The sequence below is a fragment of the Taeniopygia guttata genome, chromosome 4, assembly GCF_048771995.1.
Source record: "Taeniopygia guttata chromosome 4, bTaeGut7.mat, whole genome shotgun sequence".
NCBI lineage: Eukaryota > Metazoa > Chordata > Aves > Passeriformes > Estrildidae > Taeniopygia > Taeniopygia guttata.
The window spans coordinates 25,169,697-25,186,440 of record NC_133028.1 but is presented as its reverse complement, the minus strand read 5'-3'; the positions used below and the strand labels follow the sequence as shown (position 1 = coordinate 25,186,440).

Below are 16,744 nucleotides of genomic sequence, written 5' to 3'. Positions count from 1 at the left end.
TTGAGTTCACTATTCATGCTTGCACACTTTTTAATTAAAGTTGTTCTTTCAGAAGATGAAATTCTAATTAAATTTCATTGGCTGACTAGTAGCAGAAGGTTGTAAAAAACCCCTGATGGTTTCTTAACTAACAGAGTTTTTAGCATAATATTCTTCCTTAGCACCAAAATAATTTGTCATGATTTAGTGTTTCCTGGATTACAAGTGTAATCAGAGGCACAGATGCAGAATAATAGGTGGCATTCAGAACAATTTAGAGGAGAAGTCATGTTTTTGTTGTAGTCTGAGGAGTACTCCCCAATTTAACAACTTAAATGTTATTCAAATATTTAGAAAATAACTTGTAAAAAAATTATACTGAACTTAAAGTGAAAAACATATGAAAGGAAGGCTTCTCTGTTTTCTTCATGTGATCATGTAGATGATCTGTTGAAGTCATGGTTTTCTGTGCCTCCTTTAAAGAGAGGTAAACTGTTTGTGGACTTAGCTGCTTATGGACATGTGATGCTTGCCATGACTTTAATCTAATGCAATATTCACAAGCAGCAGAGGAAGACTCACATGTGATTTAGAGTTCCTTCTTTGAAGGTGCTTGCCAGTTCTTGCTTTGTTTTACTTCGATTCAACAATTCTTTTGCTTTATTTTTTTGAAGGGATAACTACAGTGTTGACAATGACGACACTGAGCATCAGTGCAAGACATTCACTTCCAAAAGTATCCTATGCTACTGCCATGGACTGGTTCATAGCGGTTTGCTTTGCCTTTGTGTTCTCTGCTCTGATTGAGTTTGCTGCTGTCAACTATTTTACTAACATTCAAATGGAAAAAGCCAAAAGGAAGACGGTCAAGTCCCTTCTTGAATTTCCTGTTGCTCCAGTACAAAGGAAAAGAAGTACAGAAGAGACATTCACGGTATGTTTCCAGCTCATGCAAACAATTTCTGTATTTTTTTTTTGGTAGTGTTTCTTTAGCTTCCTCCCAGGCTCCCTTTGAGCTAATGATGTGTTGTACATCAGACTAATGGAAGGCTATATTCAGTTATAAAAACCTGTAAAGCATGATTTAATTCTTATTTGTGTTATTGAATAAACTCAGGGGCAGGGTGGCAATTATGTCCATCCATACGTGCAGCCTCTTCTATGTTTGTTTTGGAGATAAGTTAAAATGGGAATCTTGAGGAAACTTAGTTTCCTTTTCCACAGTGATTCCATATGGACTGACTATAAAGGCCAAGATATTGCAGATTATAAGGGCATAGTTATTTTATGTGGCTAATGTCTTTAATGAACTAAAATATATTAAAGCATTGCAGCTGTACCTTGGAGCACTTCCCTAAACGTCACAGTTCTCCTGCATTGCATGTGTTGCCTATCAAGAGTTTTCTTTCTTTATCTGTTACAATTTCAGGAATTTTTGAAGACTATTGGATGGAAACTTTTTGTTTCCATGATAGATATAATTTTTATGCAATGTGTGTATCTTTGCACAGTAGTTCACCTCAATTGCCGACAAGGTTTTGTGGCTCTGTTTACCAAAATGCTTGTCTGCTTTCCTAATGCTTTGGATTAAGTGTGACTTGTGGGGGAGCTGTTTTAGTGTGTGGACTAGCAAATAAATGCTCAATCTCATTTCCAGTAGAGCTCACTGGTGATTACCCTTTCCTCTCTTTTCCCTTTCCCAATAAATTGTGCTTACTCTCTGAAGCAGCTGCTCATGAGACATGTAGCTAACAAAGGCATTGCAGCACTGTCCCTGCCACGCAGTGGGCCAGTACTTCCCAGCCAGGACTGGCTCTTGGCAACACCACTTAAGAAGTGAGACGCTGACAGCAGCATTGTGATTTACTTACTCTTCCTGTCAGGCTGACTTTGTAATTTCCTTTGACTGAGCCAGGATTTAAGAAGTGCTGTTTTAGACTAACTCTTGTTAATTTTGTCTTCTGTCTCTTTTCACATCTCATTTGTCTCCTTCCCTATTCATCTTCTCATTTTTGCCTTCCCACCCTTTCCATTTTCTATCGCTGTGCAGCTGCTGTCCACCCACTTCCATTTTTCTTCCTCTTCTTTGCTCTCCTAGTGTAGATACTGTTTTCAATCTCCTGGCTGTGTTGTTATGTTAGCTCCCATTTCTGCTTAAAAGGATAGATATGCTCCTGAAGAGTTTGTTATTTGTCAGTCCACTGGCTGCTGGTAGGAGACAGAAACCAAGAAATATGTTTCTAGTAGCACGTAGTTCCCTTGTACACAGAGGTATTAGTGCTATGAGCTTATGCTAAGCTTTTTGACTGTGCAGCATGAAGTTTAGTAGAGTATCTTGGCTGCTCCTGAGGAGTGAAAATAAATACTGATTTTGGTGATAGGTTTTATTTGCATGCCTAGGAAAATAAATTACTAAGAACAGTTAATCCTAGGTTTATTCATTAGATTTTATTTTAAACAATAGGAAAAACAATAGTTTACTCAGGTAGCTTAATAAAACTTATTCTCATGGAAGCTTCAAAGAAGTCTTTTGATTCATGGACAGAATTGCTTTAAGTTAGTAATGTGTAATGCTTAACCATTTATACACATTTTGGAGAAATTCCTCTTTCTTTTTTTTTCTATTCTCATTATTATTACTATTGCTATTATTATTATTTTTTAAAACAACAGCAACAGAATACACATCTTTCAACTTGAAAGACAGATAAAATGAGATGTGAAGAGTTCTATTCCACTGCTCAATTAATACAACTGGCATAAATGTGGGAGCATTCTCACAGATTAGGAGATTTTTGAAAGCACTCAAGGGAAAAATCTACTCAAGGGATTACACATTAATATTATGAGTATGTAAGTGAGTGATAGTGTTGATTGTACCTTGAACTGTTATTTTTTTCAAGGCTTTCTCCTTAATTCTGCCTATGCTAAGATTTGAGACTTTGCTCTTCCAAGACAGGTGTACAAGGTGAGCCCACAGCTACTGTTAATAAAGACTTAACTATTGTGCAATCCTTTCTATGACTGAAGGATTACTTCTGGTCTCCAACTGTGCAGAACAGGTCACTGCTCTAATTCTCTAGAACCTAACATGGATGCTACACCCTGCTTTCCAAACTGACATGTAAAATACTGCTTGCTATATTTTGCTTCTAAGGACTAATCTAGAATTTTTAAATTCCTTATTATTTATTATTATTATTATTATAAAATATTTCTTTATTACTTATAATGAATCTGACTTTTTGTTCTGCACAAATACTGCCTAGTCAGTGCTGATACTGAAATCTCAGTTTCCTTAGTACTGAGATTGGTGGTGAGTTTGTGGTGCACAACGAATGCAGGACAGTAGCCGGACTATAGCATGCAATTTATAAGCAATGTTTCTTAATGTAAATCTACACATTTTTTCTCAATAGATAGGCTTGATTTTTTGACCCAATAAGTATTTAAAAATCTGCACTGTGCTGACGCTATTGTGGTAGAAACTCTGTTGATAGCAGTACAATTGCCAGAGCTCAAGGAAAAGTTGTATTTTAAACCTGAAGTTTTTTTCAAACAGACTTTGCCTGTAATACTGAATTTTCCAGTCTCCCAAAATCAAAAATTTTCTCTCAGCCCAGGGAGGAAGTGTATGCTTATTGAGAGAGAAGGTGCCTGAATACTTGAACCTTACAGTTCTTTCTGTTGAATATCTCACCATTTGCAATGTGCTTTGGGTCTTCTGCTAACTGGGGGAGATCCCTGTCTTAGGCCTATTAGCCCTATACTTTAGTCTACCTTGAAATGGCATACAGGTGTCTCTGCCCACTATTTTTGCAATTGAGATGTCATCTGTATAGGTCCCCTGAAAAATTACAGACCAGTTGAGGTTGTCAAGGAAAACACACATGGTGACATTATATTTTAAAATAAGGGTTTGTCTTATGAGCTGTTGATTCTGTATTATTAACTGGATGGTTTCACAGTTTTGATGTTTTTTTTTTCCTCAAGTAACATGGTGAGATTGTCCTTGAAGGATTCTATGAGGGAGCAAGTTGGGCTATGAACCTGGATTAGCTATAGAATATGAAGATTTTTCTATCTGGTGATATTAGAAATTAGGCATATTAATAGTAAACTTTGATAAAGTAAAGATAAATTTCACATTATTAAAAGTCCTTTTTTGACAGGTGTATTTTTGACCAAATTCTTACCATAGAATTAAACTGTATTTTCTGTATTGAATCAGTTCATATATTACTCATGCTAATTAGAATTTTTAATGATGGTTATTTTTCTCTTTTCAGTCAAAACAACTTTTATAGCTGTCCTGGATCAAAGGAAACTCCTATGATTTATCATTATGATCAAATGATTTGGATATATTACTTTATGTTATATATTTCTTCACTAGAAACAATGAATTTTTGCTGGAGAAAATGTGGGCTATCTGTTTTTCTAAGTTATTCTCTTATGTAAGAGCCACATGATGGGTATTTCTGATTAATATATCAATTAAGTGATAAATGCAGTTCAGGGGCTAGCTAAGTAGTCTGAACTGTGTTAATTACAAGAAAAAAATCCTAGCATCAAGCTAATTTACTGGGCTGAGGGTAGCAGGAGCAAGCCTGCAATAGCTGCAGATGCAGTTTGTGTTCCTTTATTACTTGATTTTACTTTAGCCATGGTAATCTTCAATATTTTTTTTTAACTCCTTCCCCTGCCTACCCTATTTTAACTCCTTCTTGTCTTTAACTTCTTGATACAAACTTAATGTATTTCAATAAGGAGGAGTGCAGATCTGTAGAAGACATCCCAGGAGTAGGATTCTAGATTTTTTGAGGTCTGCCTTGAGTTTCCAAGGGACTTGGACAAACTTTCTGTCAGGCACAGCAGGATATCTCTGAAATATGTCTAATGCAAGAAAGGTAACTTAAACCTTGGTTACCTGTGATTTCTTTGTTTTGGGAACAAGTTAAAATGCTTTCTGTTTAGAAGGAAAGATCCTACCCCTAAATGTTCTGAACTGCTTTTGTTGGTATAAGCAGAAATGTTGCTGCAAGTCAATGTGTTATGGAAATGAATGATTTATAGTTTGTTATTGGACTCCTGAGTCTATTTTTGTGCTTCTGTACTATTTCCTTTTCACTGTATTCCTATGAAGTTTATTTTTAAAGACCTACCCAGTTTTGGAGATGAAGAATGCTACTGAAAGGTAGTCTTCAAAAAATAGACTCCTAAACACTGGTAACATGAGCTTCAACCTCAGCTGTTTGTTAAAAGAGTGTGAAACTCAGGAAAAATCAGGTCAGACTCAAAAAAAACTTTTTGAATGGAATTATTTCTTCAAACTCAGTCACAAGTAGGTTGTAACTCTCAATTTTTCTTCCTCTTTTCTGAAGACAATTAAATGTCAGCTTGTCCTTAGCAAGTCTTGTAGCGTCTAATGGGGAAACTCCAGGGTCAAGCTCTTCACTGCCATGTGGGCACACACTCCCCTCCTTGCTTGGGTGCTATGTGACACCCCACAAGCTTACGAGAAACGTTGTCATGTGGACAACCTGCATACTGCTTTTGTGTGATTCAGATGTATTTTCTCTGGTATGAAATACTTACCTTTTAGTCATTTAAGGGCACAGCTCAAGTTATATGAGAAAGTGGGAGAAAAGTGGAAATCCTTTGGCAGCCCTTGGTGAGCAGATATCTAGAGCAATTAATCTGGCTGGTGGCCAGCTCTTTTCCCCAGACTCCTGACTTACAGAACAAAGATTGGGTCTGATAAATTGTTCTGATGGGCTGCATACAATCTTGAGGCTATAGGTGGGATACTTCTTTTTTTAGTGTGCCATTTTTTTTGTTGCTGTTGTTGTTCTTAATCCCTGAAGCCGATTCAATAGTGAGATGTCAGCAGATACACTCTTGTGTCTAAGGTCTAGACTTTCAGTGAAACCGAAAACTTTAGCCTCTGGACCAAAACTTCCATTTGAATACACGGACATAATGGAGAGGTACAAAACCCATACAAGACCTAGAGTAGTACCACTTACTTACTTTGCTCCTTCTTTGGAGCAGTAGAATGCTACCTTCCTTTGTCCCAGCAATAGTGAAGTAGAGCTAAACCCTCCTGCCGCATACATGAATGGAAGTATCTGAAGAGCAAATTGGTCTTGATGGCAACACTTGGGCCACAAGTCTGGTTACTGGATTCCTTATGTGGATGCACAGCCTATCTCCTTTGTGAGACTTAAACAGTCCTGCAGTAGGACACCATTTCAGGTTTTAAATATAATGACCATTTTTTTCTGCTTCACTACTTCTCCACTGCCTAGGGTGTTACAGTTTGGGCTTTTTAGGGCAGTGGCATTTAAAACTCAGTTCCTAATGAAGGAAGTCAGGCTCGAGAAATGCATAGAGTTCATCTAAATATAAGAATAGGACCATACGAAATAGAAGCTGCTGTGCCATTGAACAATTTCTTTACATGTAAACAATTTTCTGCTGCTCTAATTTAATTAGTCAACATTTTTGGTATTGATGATTTACAGTCAAGATATGCTAGCATCAGGTTTAAATAGGATGAGAGTGGGTGCAGGTCATAAACAACTGGCACATTTTGTACTAAATGCTACTTGAGAGACAGAAGAGACTAATCACCTGGGAGAAGGTTGCAGTGACTTAGTGGGAACTTTCAATTTTTGGATACCTGAAGATAGATCCAAAATGGTTCATGAAATATTTTGTTAGCTGTGATGCTCAGGTACAATGTTTTGTGGGTCTTTTTATGCTTACTTGATTTTATTTGCCTTTTGTTGTTTTGCTACTTTGTTTTTTGGTGCAGTTTTTTATTTTTTTTTATATTCTTTTTTTTGAGGGGGGCCTTTTTTACTATTGATTTTGGTTGTATGGTTTTTTAGGGTTAGGTTTGTTTGGTTTTTTGTTTGGTTCTTTTTTTGGTTTGTTTTGGGGTTGTTTTTTGTTTGTTTTGATTTTTTACTTGGTTCACTAGACTTAGTTCCATTGATCCACTGGCCCTATTCATAATGTATAAAGCTAAATATGGGCTCAAGTGTGACTTGGGCATAAATGAGAGACATAAAAATTAAAAATTTCATATAATATTTCATATAATATTTCTTTTTAAAATAATAAATTAAAGTGCTATATTCAAAACTTTCGTATTTGTTCAACATCCTGATATTACTCTACCTTTTATTTGGTTGGGTTGTGAACGAATTTAAACTGTAAGTAGAAACATTACTGCAAAGTGAGCAGAGTAATTACTGGAAGCAGGTAATGTATGGGATTTGTGCCTAGATTCTGACCCAACTTAACTGTGATGTAAACTCCACTGAATTCCAAAATTCAGTTATAGTGAAGATAGAAAATGGTGGGATGCTAGATCAAAAACTGTTGGGATTTAAAGGTGGACAATGGAGTTTTTCTTATTGTATAGTGAAAGTGTTTTTTTGGGGGGGAGGTTGGGTTTGTTGTGAGTTTTTTTTTTGGTTTTTTTTTTTTTCCAATATGTACAAAAAGAAGCGGGATTTTAGTTGCAGCACTTGGTGGATGACAAAAAAAATCCTTCTGGAGCTCTATGTTCTCCAAGCCTTATTAGGAAATGTTATAATTGATAATTCTTAAATTTCTTTTTAGTATTAGAATGAACTGTCACAAAGTAGACAAGGAAATATGGAGGATACACTTGGCTGTTACTCATCTGATGCTAAAATACCTGACAGTGTTTATTCTAAGTAGTGGAAGACTTTATTTAAATAGTATTAGGATAAGGCTCCTTTTTGGAAACTAAAGCATAATGCTTTTCCCCTCCCATCACGTGTTTCAGATTGCAAATAAGCAGAGTGGATAGTTGACTGGCTAACTTACCTCCCCTTTGTTTTTTCTTTCCAAATAATTTTCACTGGTCTCTGCACTGGTAGAGCTAGGGACTAGAATTCATTATATTTTGTGGCAGGTGGAGCTTTTACTTGGCTGTATTCTAGGGCTCTATAAGGCAAGCCAAATTCTCTAGTATTATTCCAGTAAAATTCTGATTGACTGGCTCTGCAACATAGTAGTAAACCAGGGTAGATTTCTCCTCCAAGTTTTGCTTTTGCTCGCAGCAGGTCAATATGGTGTCTCAGTGGGATTTGAGACAAGCAGCATTATTTACACTGATGGCAACATGCTGCTTCCCTGATAAATGTCAAATAGTGTGAATTTGGCAGGCTATACAATGTCCTCCCAGAAGAACAGACTGTTTCCTTAGGAAGGATTGGTAAGGATAAAAAACACTGTGGTAGATATTACTAAATTACCATACAAACAATTTTGTTTTTGCAGCTAAACAGTAAGTGATGTCAGACTTTGGTTGTTCTAAGCCTTCCAATTTTTGAATGAATTTTTGCTTGGATTAATTGAATTCTCCCAGTTCAGGAAGTCCATGCTCTCATATAATACATTACTGACTCTCCTATATATTAATTTATCTGTGTATCATTGAAATTGTAGTAGTGCCATCATGAAAGATACTAATTGAATCCTTGGAAAATTAATGGAAAGGCATAAAGGTGTTTATTGGCCATTCAGTTTTGATTTCATTCTACTAACATCTCATTGTTACATGCCTGATTATTCTAATAAACAATTAAAATTCTTTGCAATTTTACATCTGCTTTGATTGTGGTGCCCTTTTCAGGAAATTTTTTTTGACTGGTTGGTTTTGTGTTTGGGTTTTGTTTTTTACTTAAGGAGATGAAGTATGCAAAGTTGTGATTAGACCCTTGGCTTAATTACTAAATTTCCCTGGGTAGATATGTACAGAACTGACTTGCTGCTTCTTAAGTGTTTGCCATGCATCTTAGGTGGATACTTACCCTGTTTCAACTTGCTGGCCAGCATGCCTCTTACATACAGCCTCCCACAAATCCCTCGTGGGAGTCTGAGAGACTTGAGTCCTGCCTTTTCAATACTGGAGAATTAGATTAGTAGCCAGACTGCTAGGTAGTTCTTGGCATGTGAAGTTCATTATGTATCATTCTACATAATGAAGCTGCTCTCATTATGTTAAATAATGTATATGGGGCCATGGAGAAGGAAAGGAATTGATACTGGAGCTAGCTTGTCTGTGCATGTACTGCAATGGGAGGGCAAGACTGAAGTGTGGAGAAAGCAACATCTCTAGCAAGGAAGAATGATCATTTGTCCTAGAATATCCAGTGGCCTGCTTGAGATGTGAAAAGCCTGTGTTGATGTCCCTGTGACAGGGCAGATTTGAGAAGCAGTCTCCTATCACCAAACCCATGCTCCCTTCCTGGTTGCTGGGTTACAGTAGAGGACAGAGTCTTCTCATGAGTCTTCTCACAGTGTAACTTAGCTGTCTTTCTTCAGGAAAGATCTCAGAGCTGGAAGTGCTGGATGCAGTTGGTGGCTCCTTCTGCAAGGGCTTGTAATTTAGGCTGTGATCCTACCTAGGGCATTTCTCTCCAGCTTTGACAGCTGCGTGCTGAATGTCAAAGTGTTAGTTCTCTCTCCCACTAAAACTGGTACCAGATGGTGGTAGTGTGACTTGTAAAGTCTACTGTGCATTTATCCCTGGGCAAAGAGAATTTACTGCTTTAAGTATTGTACTACCTCAGTCCCAGAAAAAGATACCGTTTTAGTAATATCCTGTGGCAGAGACCTGTTGTGAACTAGAAAATGTATTGACCTGCAGCAGTGAGCTCTCCACTTGAGTAGACAGTGCAAAAGCAGCCCTGGGATCTTGCACAGTGATGCTGTGAAGCTCTCTCACAGGGTGAGCCTGACACAGGTCTTCAGAAGTGTCTGTGTATCCAACCCCACAACTGCTGAGCTATTTTCCAAGGAGTCCCGAGGAAGATTAGAAGAATGCATCTGAATTATATTGCCAATACATGGCTCTAGTTTTAATGTGCACCTGTTTTTCAGGAGTAGATGATGGCTGTGCTTCCTAGTGATCAGAGAGCCTTAGAAGGGGATTTTCCATGCTGAGTACTACTGATACTCTGTTAGCTCAGGCACTAAGAGCTTCTTATTTTGGATTGACATCTCAAAAGGATGTGCCCATCATAAAAACTATGAAGAAATTTAAAATTACAGAGACTGATTTAAAGTTGCTATGTAGAGCACTAACAGGCTACAGAAAGATGCTCTTGAGTTGCATGAAACAGCTGACTGCACAATGTTGTACCAACACAAGAGTTTCTCACAGCTTGCAGTGTTCTCACTGCTTTTGTTTTTAAATACACTCCTAAGGACTAACTTTCCTGGTGTCCTAGTAATCACTTTTATCATTGCTGCATTCTCCTCAGGACATGACTTGCGACTTTTAAATAATGTTCTTGTTTGTTTTACGGATTCTAGGTTGGCCTTATCATAGGAAATATGCAGTGTGGTTGTTACCAGCTCTCTTTGTTCTGTAACAAGATGAATAAGTTTGTCAGTTCAGGACTGCATATTGCTGTGCTGATGATCCCCTTCCCTTGAACCTCAGCTCAGCTGCTGCATGCTACTTCACTTTGTGCTAAATTTGCAATCTTGACTTCATTGAAGTGCAAAATTGCCTTGCTTGTCAAAAACTGGTAATACATACAAAACAATCCAGTACTTTATTTTTTTTTTGGCTCAAGTTGAGGCTTACATAGACTTAGAAAGAGTTTCAGAATTTCCACATTATGTGAGCAGCTGTTTATGGTGTACAAACCATGTTAAATATTGAAGAATTTAGATCTACTCATATTTGTGCGTCATTTTAGTGCTGTAGTAAACAGCAGTATCCATCAAAGTTGAGCTTAAATGGAAAAGCAAATGATGTGTGAGTTGATTTTTGGCAATAGATTTGTTGTAGGGTTTTTTTGTTTGTTCTATACACTCTATCATAGAAGCTGGCCATCAAACTTACTCCACAAATCTGCCACAGTATTTAATAATAAATTGTATAGATTTATCCTGAACTATACTGAAAGCATCTTTCATTGTATTATTTATGGTTAATTGCAGGTGAATCCAGTGGTGGTAAAGGCAAGGATACAGCATTAATTACCACATTTTACACACACTTGTAAGGAGGTTGATATAGACGTCCTATCTTCATGCCAAATGAAATGGATTTTCTGTTCTAGTACTAGGAAGAGGGCATCTTGCATCAGGACATTACACATAGGAAGAATTTGTATTCAATGATTCTTTCCCTAATTTAGTTCTTTTAAAGATAAAAGAAATAGCATGTGATACTTACAAGTAAAGCAAAATATCTATGCCTTTTAAAGCAGTAAATACTTCCAAAATCTTCTTGCATATTGCATGCTATGTGACAAAATTTGTCTTACTGAATTTGAACCTCCTGTCCTGTCCTACAACCTCCTTCCTCCTCAGTGAAGTATGCTTATGCATTAAATGTGAGTTTTCTAAACTGTTTTACTGAGCATGTTTTTTGTTTTGCTTTCTTTTTGAAGTGGTATTTACTAAGGAAATATTCATTTAGATAGAAAGGAGGAGGATTATCAAGCTCTTCTGAAATAGACTGTAGTCCACATTTTCCCATATTTGGTCAATTCCTTGGCTTTACTACACTCATCTATCTACTTCTGGTGTGATGAAAGTTTTGGTAATAAATGTTTGAAGCCCCATTAAGGCTGGAATTTAGTTTTCACTGCTGTTGATCTTGACTCTTAAAAATAAAATAGGCATTAGTGTATCCCAGCCAACCACAGAGCTATTGCCAATGAAGATGTCTTACAATTAGGATGTATTCTCAAAGCTCTTGAGAACTTTGTTTATGCACAGACAGGAACTGTGCGCTCTAATTACCCAAAATTTTGAAATTCATTCATACTGTTTCTGCCAGTAAAGGTTCAGAGGCTGAATTCTTCTGATAGGATCTATAGCAAGAAGGTTTCCTCTTGAAGGGGGCTATATCAGAGCAATGTACTAACAAATTGTGATTTGGCGGTGGTTACGATCAGAGTTTCTGGTGTGTGTGGATTTGGTTGGACTAATTGGTTGGACCTATCAGATGGATAGGTGAAGTGTCATTTACCTAAGCAGAATTTGTTTTATAGACAGGCAATCTTTATCAGATCTATTAAGCCTGGCACTGCACAGTGTAATAGACTGGATGTTATGGTAGTTTCCAGGCTCCCATTTTGCATTCCTGAGCTACACAATTTTAAATGTCTACCAAAAGTCTCACTGAAATGCCTCCAGAAAATCAGAACCTTTCTTAATCTAGAGTGAGAATGTGAAAAATGTGCCCTCGGTGTTTCCTGTGGAGCCCCTTCTGGACTAGCACGGCAGTCCTGTTGGCTCAGGACAATTTAGTGGTTTCCTGACTTGCCCTCATAAAAGATTCCTTACCTGGATAATCCCTTCCTATCTTGGCTTGCATTTTCATTTGGCTCCTATTTGACTTTCGTGCTATATTTCTTGTTTTTGTGCCTGTAATGGGTTGACCCTGGCTGAACACCACGTGCCCACCAAAGATGCTCTATTCCTTCTCTACTAAACTGCACAGGGTAGAGAAAATACAACAAGAGACTCGTGGGTCGAGATAAGGACAGGGAGAGCTCTCTTACCAATTACCATCACAGGAAAAACAGAGTCAACTTGGGGAAAATTAGTTTCATTTATTACTAGTCAAAGCAGAGAAGGGTAATGAGAAAAAAACCCTAAGTCTTAAAACATCTTCCCCGCAGCCTTCTTCCTGTGCTTAAGTATACTCCTGAATTAATCTTCTGCCCTACAGTGGTTCAGGGGAATGGGAAATGGTAGTTACAGTCAGTTCATTACAAGTTATTTCTGCCACCCCTTCTTCCTCAGGGGGAAGAATCTTCACACTCTTGTCTTGCTCCAGTGTGAGGTCCCTCCTGGGGCAGACAGTCCTCCATGAACTTTTCCAATGTGAGTCCTTCCCAGGCTCTGCAGTTTGTCATGAACTGCTGCGGTGTGGGTCCCTTCCATGGAGAGCAGTCCTTCAAAAACAGGCTGCTCCACACTGGCATGGGGACCTCCATGGGCTGCAGGTATATATTTGTCAGACACACAGGGAGTTTCTGGCAGCTTTTCACAGAAGCCACCCCTCCCCTGTGTCATGCAAACCTTGCCATGCAAACGTAGTCAGTGCTTCCAAAGTAAAAGGCGGTAATTTTGTGTTTCTTGCTGTTGTTTTAAAAAAGGTAAAGTGAAATATTTTTGAGAGGTCGCAAGTGCTTTGCATACATTTATCATTTTGTTGGTCAGATTGTCATTATCACATTATTCTTCTATTAGGGGTATATGCTGAAATGGCTGTGGAATGTTTTTCTAACACAAACTGAGCATTTTATTTTACTGTGTTTTACAACAGAATTTGAGTCATTAAGGCTTGCCACAGAATCAGGCTTGTTTGATATTTTTATTAGTGACCTTGTCACTAATCTTCATATGATGTAGATTGTGAGATAGCTTCTGTACAGAGGAGAAATAAACTAATGTCGGAAGATCTGAGTTAACTTTGCAATGTTGAATAGAGAAATATACAAGAGCCCGGTGTATAAAACCAGTAATAAGATTTTTTGCTAGAAATTTTTTAACTGGACAACTCAACAAGGAGGGATACTTGAGTGCTTTAAATGAGGAGAATGAAGTATTGTCATGATACCGTCTTGAGTAAAACAAGTGCAAGGAAAGGATAACTGAGGAGATGTGGTAGTCAATGTGCTGGTGAGGCCATCCTGACAAGGAGACTGCATTCTGCTCAGCTTTGACAAGGCATGCATCTGGGTGCTCCATGAAGCATGCTTGTTTCAGTACCTTTCAAGAGCAAGATTCTACTCAAGAACACAAATAGAAATGATTACAGTGACATTATGCAAGAACAACTGGGTGTCTGTGATACATTGTCTGTGGAGGATGTAAAAAATGACATTTCTGATTTTCATGCTCTGAGTGATTGTATGGTGGTTTCCAGAGAATTAACAAAATATGTACCCACATTTTTGGTGCTTGTTATGCTGTGTTATTTTTCAATCTTACAATGTTATGTATTCAGGCTTTATGCATACATTTATGTGTACGTTATGAGAAAATTGTGTTTCTCTCTAAACTTAAGGTTTTGAAGTATTAGAAGTTTTCTGTGTCAGTAACAAGAAAACAAATGCCCAGTAAGCTTTTACACAGATAAACATTTTGACCATTTGAAGTAGTATAGATAATTTTATTCTAGAATAGAGATTGTAATGGAAAATAAGTAGTGAATCCAATAACAGGTCTGATTTAGTAATTTAGATGACAGTTGGGGGAGGAAGATGAGGTATTATGCAAATATTTTGATGGAAACAAAAAGGTTCCTACAAAAGAAATGGGGATGACTGGAATGTGAGGAGCCTCACTGTTACCTGTATATTTTACCTGTGTCTGTAGATGATGGTGCACAAAAGGGAAATATACTGAGATGGTCATTGAAAACAGGTAACAGTATAAGGGAGCAAGAACATAAAATGGTGCCTCTGTAAATTAACTGCACCTAATTTATTGTTTTGCTCATTGGACTATTCTTTATGGTTGCATGTGGAATGACTGAAGACATGGTAATTCTATTCTCCAGCAGCAGCGCTTCTAAGATACTTGTCTAATGTAGGCAGAGAATGGGAAGGAACCGAGACATGTCTTGGTTCCAGTGAAGATCTACTTTGCAACCCCTGTCCCAGCCCATGGATTTTTGCTTCCCAGGCACCTCTTGAGAGCTTTACAATGTGTGACATATACTTGAACAAAGCCAGGTTGTCCAAGAATCTGCATGTAAAACTCACCTCCTCTCATTGACTAGTGCCAGCTTCTCCATGGCACAGAGATGTTGTTTTGGGCAGTGAACATTGATGACTTCCATCTGCTTAGCTTTGCAAGCCTTCAAGTAACATGCATCACTCCATCAAGTATTACCAAGTCTCTAGTAAATGTACCCCTGTCCTGACTGTACTTTTTCATTTCAATTTATCAGTCTTGAAAATGGTTTTACTATTCCTGGGCCATTGACAACCCTAGTATGAAAGTATTAAATTTTCACACCTGTGTGTACTTCCGCAGTTCCCAAAGAGTGACTCAGGCTTCTTTATCAAACAGTAAAATTAGTGTTTCTTTCAGGAAATACCAGCTTCTTCTGGTATTTCCTTCTTCTAGTCCTCTGCTTCTTTGGATTGCAGATGCAGAATAATAAATAAAAGGGACTGACAAGCTTCTATGCAGGAAGGAAACCTGGAATTTAAGAGGGATTCTTTGATATATCAACTGTGAGCTGGCAAATACATGAGCCATGAACAAGAATAAAGCTGCGACAGTTTCAGATAAATTCAGGCCAACAGTATTGCCAGTGACAGATTTGTACTGCAATTAACAGGATTAGGGACCAGCATTCTGGTCATTACTGGAATACTTCCAAGTGATTTTTTTTTTTAAGATTTCTTTTCGACTTAATTTTCTGTTTCCTTGACAAGAATAGTGAAGCACAAATGGTGTAGCAGACAGACACAGTGTCACTCTTGTTGCTACTTAAGGTACTGTTAGTACCTTGAATACCACCTAACCTACTCTCTGTTACTGCTCTGTCACTTGGCTGGAGAGAACTGCCGTTGGATGATGGAGGAAAGACGTCACTGCCTGCTTTCTCTCCCTTTGATTTCTGCTCTGAGTTTTGGCAGGGTTCTCTGGGAAGGCTGGAGGGAAGGGAAGCCAAAGGCACAGTTGGTGTGGTGCAGGGCAATGCTTGGGAATGGTATCATCGGAGAGGCATAAAACATAGGATTTTTTTATATATAGCAAGTGGTTGTTTCCTCCTGTCTGTATTTAGACCCTATGTGTACCCTATCTATCCTCAAGTCTTTGTCTTCTGGAAAGCAGTTTGTATCTTAATTAGAAGACATTCCCATATCATATCTAAAGTATTACATGTTTTACATCATATTTAGGTGCAGTGTCGAAGGTCAGAATTCTTTAGATACCTTTCCAGAAGGAAGTTCAAGAGATGTTAGTCTTCCTCTAAAGTGCAGAGAAGAAAGGCAGAGGCCAAGTCCTACTCCCAAAAGTCAGTAGAATGTTAAACTCTGATGGATTTCCTATTCCTGTACTTCCTTATCTGTATTTTGGTTTCTCATGCAGCCTAATAAGCACTATTTGGTTGAAGAATATCTTTCAGAAGGACATCCAGACTTGCCTGAAGACATCAAGTGATGGATAATTCACCACTTCTCTTACTTAACGAATGGACAGGAGTAGTTGATGAAAGGCTAATTCATTCCCTGGTTCAGTTGTGCCTGGTGAATTTATTGCCTATGGCTGATGTGAAAAAGCACTGGCTTTATTTCTGAAAGAGCAGCAATGTGGTAACTTGGTTTGCTGAATACTTGCATTTTAACAGCTTCTTCTGTAGAAGACTAGAGTTCCTAGTATATGGTAGTTATTTTTCTGGAGATAGAAAGAATAAATAAACCCTTCATGGCTGGTAAGTTGCATCTAGAATGTTTTTATATCATCAGAGAAATAGATAGACATTGGAGAATCTTGTTTTGAGCTTGAGCCTGAAAAAAGCTGTGACTCTAACCTGAGAATCCTTAGCTTCATAGTATTCAGTTTGTATAGGTACTGCATCACATGGAGTGTGACGCATTTAGATGTCTTCACTCTGGTATTCCAGCCACAGGTAAAAGGAGCTCTTGTTTCTCACTTTATATGCTATTAAATCTATTTTCATCAGTTTTGGTATTTTTGTTCTTCAGGATCAAGCTATGGTTATATT

The 16,744-nt window shown here is 37.8% G+C and overlaps 1 protein-coding gene across 3 annotated transcripts in view; it reads left to right on the top strand.

Annotated features, from left to right (window-relative positions):
* The window catches only part of GABRA4 (gamma-aminobutyric acid type A receptor subunit alpha4), an 87,691-nt gene that overhangs the window by 17,551 nt on the left and 53,396 nt on the right, over positions 1-16,744 (top strand). For all 3 annotated transcript variants that reach the window (XM_072928136.1, XM_030270999.4, XM_041716078.2), the window contains one exon: positions 654-913. In XM_072928136.1, the coding sequence (XP_072784237.1) occupies positions 654-913 (260 nt within the window). The remainder of the gene's footprint in view (positions 1-653; positions 914-16,744) is intronic.